Source organism: Gigantopelta aegis, chromosome 15 (genome assembly GCF_016097555.1).
Source record: "Gigantopelta aegis isolate Gae_Host chromosome 15, Gae_host_genome, whole genome shotgun sequence".
NCBI classification, from domain to species: domain Eukaryota; kingdom Metazoa; phylum Mollusca; class Gastropoda; order Neomphalida; family Peltospiridae; genus Gigantopelta; species Gigantopelta aegis.
This window is the reverse complement of record NC_054713.1, coordinates 14,719,178-14,722,254: the sequence shown is the minus strand read 5'-3', so window position 1 is coordinate 14,722,254 and position 3,077 is coordinate 14,719,178. Positions and strand designations below refer to the sequence as shown.

The following is a 3,077-nucleotide window of genomic DNA, read 5'->3' as shown; positions in this document are numbered from 1 at the left end:
TAACTAAGAAAGCAAAACATGTTATTCACGGTTTTATTCACAACATACAACATGAAAACATAGCACACAAGTGCCTGAAATATTTAATGTCTGAACATGTTGTTCACATAGGGACATCTTGGAGAGAGTCTGTAATGTTCCATCACTGGGTCGTCTGTCTTCTTCCATCGGTAGATGCGAAGTCAGCAACAATAACAGGTGATGGCATCGTGGTCTCCCGTGTAGTAGAAACCGGCCTTGGCAAGTTCTTTTGGTTTTTGACGTAATTGGATGGGCCACCGAGCATACGTCAGCATCCGGGCATAGAAATGTCTCATTTCGGGACGATGACAGAACACGTAACGTCTCGAATAGCAGTCTTCCTCACAGGCAGCATCTGTTTCACAGGCAGCATCCGTCTGATCTGTGGGTTCATCCACGAGTTCGCCATCTTCAGTTCCAACCCCAATTTCACGTGTAGCGTCCGTTTGATCCGTATAATGAATACTCGTCTTCTTCTCATCTTGTTTGGTAGTCACTCCTTTACATTTGATTGTATGTCTTTCTGAACATTTGCAGACCAAGTCGTCGTCCTCGTCGCAACTGCTGCTGCTACTAACACTGCTCGAATATCCCGATGCCATCGTCTTCTTTCAGAATATCTTCAAACTCCAAAAGCAAAAATAGATCTCCTTCACAGAACTTTCGGCAAGCAAATGACGCTACTAACAACACACCCCTTTTTTATATCCAAATACGAGCCTATTTTCTTTCAACAAACATGAACGTTGATCTGTAGACTTTTCGGCGAACGAATGACAATGAAGCCAAAGGCACCCTTTTTATACCTGAGGGAGGCACCCCCAGCTCAGTCCAAGGACGCACACCTGCACCCAGACCATTGTTTCCTACACATAGGCCATTGTTTCCTACCGAGGCCATACACCTGCACCCACCTATACAAAGGCCATTGTTTCCTACACAAAGGCCATTGTTTCCTACCAAGGTCAGACACCTGCACCCACCTATACAAAGGCCATTGTTTCCTACACAAAGGCCATTGTTTCCTACCAAGGTCAGACACCTGCACCCACCTATACAAAGGCCATTGTTTCCTACACAAAAGCCATTGTTTCTTAGCCAGGTCAGACACCTGCACCCCACCTCTACAAAGGCCATTGTTTCCCACACAAAAGACCATTGTGTCATTGTTTCTTTGACCATTGTTTCCTACCGAGGTCACACACCTGCACCCACCTATACAAAGGCCATTGTTTCCTACACAAAGCCCATTGTCTCCTACCAAGGTTAGACACCTGCACCTCCCTATACAAAGGCCATTGTTTCCTACACAAAAGCCATTGTGTCATTGTTTCCTACACAAAGACCATTGTGTCATTGTCTCCTACACAAAAGCCATTGTTTTCTACCAAGGTCAGACACCTGCACCCCCCTATACAAAGGCCATTGTTTCCTACACAAAGGCCATTGTTTCCTACCAAGGTCAGACACCTGCACCCACCTATACAAAGGCCATTGTTTCCTACACAAAGCCCATTGTCTCCTACCAAGGTCACGTGATCACGGGAAAGTAGGTCATGGCCCCAGACAGGCCCCCATACTACTGGTAAATGCGAAAATGAAGTGACGAACAACATCAGTGTAAAAATCCAAGAGGTAAATTAAAACTGTAAATAATTATGCCAAAAATTAAAATATATTACAGAGAAGTAAAATTAAAATTTAGAATAAAATTCAGTATCACGAAGAAATTGCAACAAAAGTTCAGAATGGAATCGAAATATGCTTACCCTGGAACAGATTACGGATTCATGTGCAACCATATATATATATATTAGATATTAGATATATATATATATATATATATATATATATATATATATATATATATATATATATATATATATATATATATATATATATATATATATATTAAACGTACATTCCTTTCTTTTAATTTCAGGATATTTTCTCAGTTTTCGCCGAGACTGCTCCGACGGTGTTCACTTCTCTTACAACATCGAGCCCAGTACTCCGAACATCAGCCATCTTCAAAATCTTATACCAAACAACCAATCAGCATGCGCGATTTATCGCGAGGTAGTGATTTGTCTCACGCTCTGCGATGATGACTTCGATTGGTCATCTGTATGCCCGATACCCAACAGTGTTCGGGATTGTCATAGACGGAATTGTGGGAAATTTCTTAACGGCGCCATTGCTCTTGTGTTTGTTGCTTGCGTTAGTTTTACACTGACATTTAAAAGACACACGATTGTCAAGACAAGAAATATTCTGACAGACATAAGATCTTATTGTTACACTGTAGTTAATAATAATAATAATGATGATGGAAAGGAAGCAATTGTTTTATTTAACGATTTTACGGTTATATGGCGTCAAACATATGGTTATGGACCACACAGATATTGAGAGAGGAAACCCTCTGTCGCCAGTTCATGGGCTATTCTCTTCGATTAGCAACAAGGGCTCTTTTATATCCACCATCCTACAGATAAGATAGTAAATACCACGGTCTTTGTTACACCACTTGTGGAGCACTGGCTAGAACGAGAAATAGCTCAATGGGCCCACCGACGGGAATCGATCCTAGATCGATCGCGCATCAGGCGAGCGGTGTACCACTGAGCTACGACCGGCCCCTGATGGAAAGGAATAAGGGATCACACAAAATAATAGTTGAGCAAAGAGTGACTCAGCAACCAATTCATAGCGTCAGAAGTTAACCGTGTTATTGGCGGTTATTTCATTTCATTTCTACTTATGTTTGTGCTTATATCCAATCAAGGTTCAAGCATGCTGTCCTGGGCGCATACATCAACTATGTCGACTGTCTGTCCAGGACAGTTGGTTAGTAGTTGGTAAGGGAGAAGTCAGTGTAGTGGCCCTTACACCTATCTATTGAGTAGCTCTGGGTTTTGGAGCCGGTACCGGGATGCGAACTCAGTACCTACCAGCCTTATGTCCAGTACACCACCGAGACCTGTCTACTGACAGTCAGTCTCACATAGACCTCTGTATGGAATACAGAGAAACCTGCGCTAGTAGTAGATTTA

The 3,077-nt window shown here is 42.3% G+C and overlaps 1 protein-coding gene across 1 annotated transcript in view; it reads left to right on the top strand.

The window, feature by feature from the left end:
* LOC121390657 overlaps window positions 1-2,448 on the top strand; it is a 40,721-nt gene extending 38,273 nt beyond the window's left edge. Inside the window, exon 3 of the mRNA XM_041522522.1 lies at window positions 1,964-2,448. Within this exon, the coding sequence (XP_041378456.1) occupies window positions 1,964-2,433 (470 nt within the window). The 3' untranslated portion in view covers window positions 2,434-2,448. The remainder of the gene's footprint in view (window positions 1-1,963) is intronic.
* The last annotated feature ends 629 nt before the right edge of the window (window positions 2,449-3,077 follow it).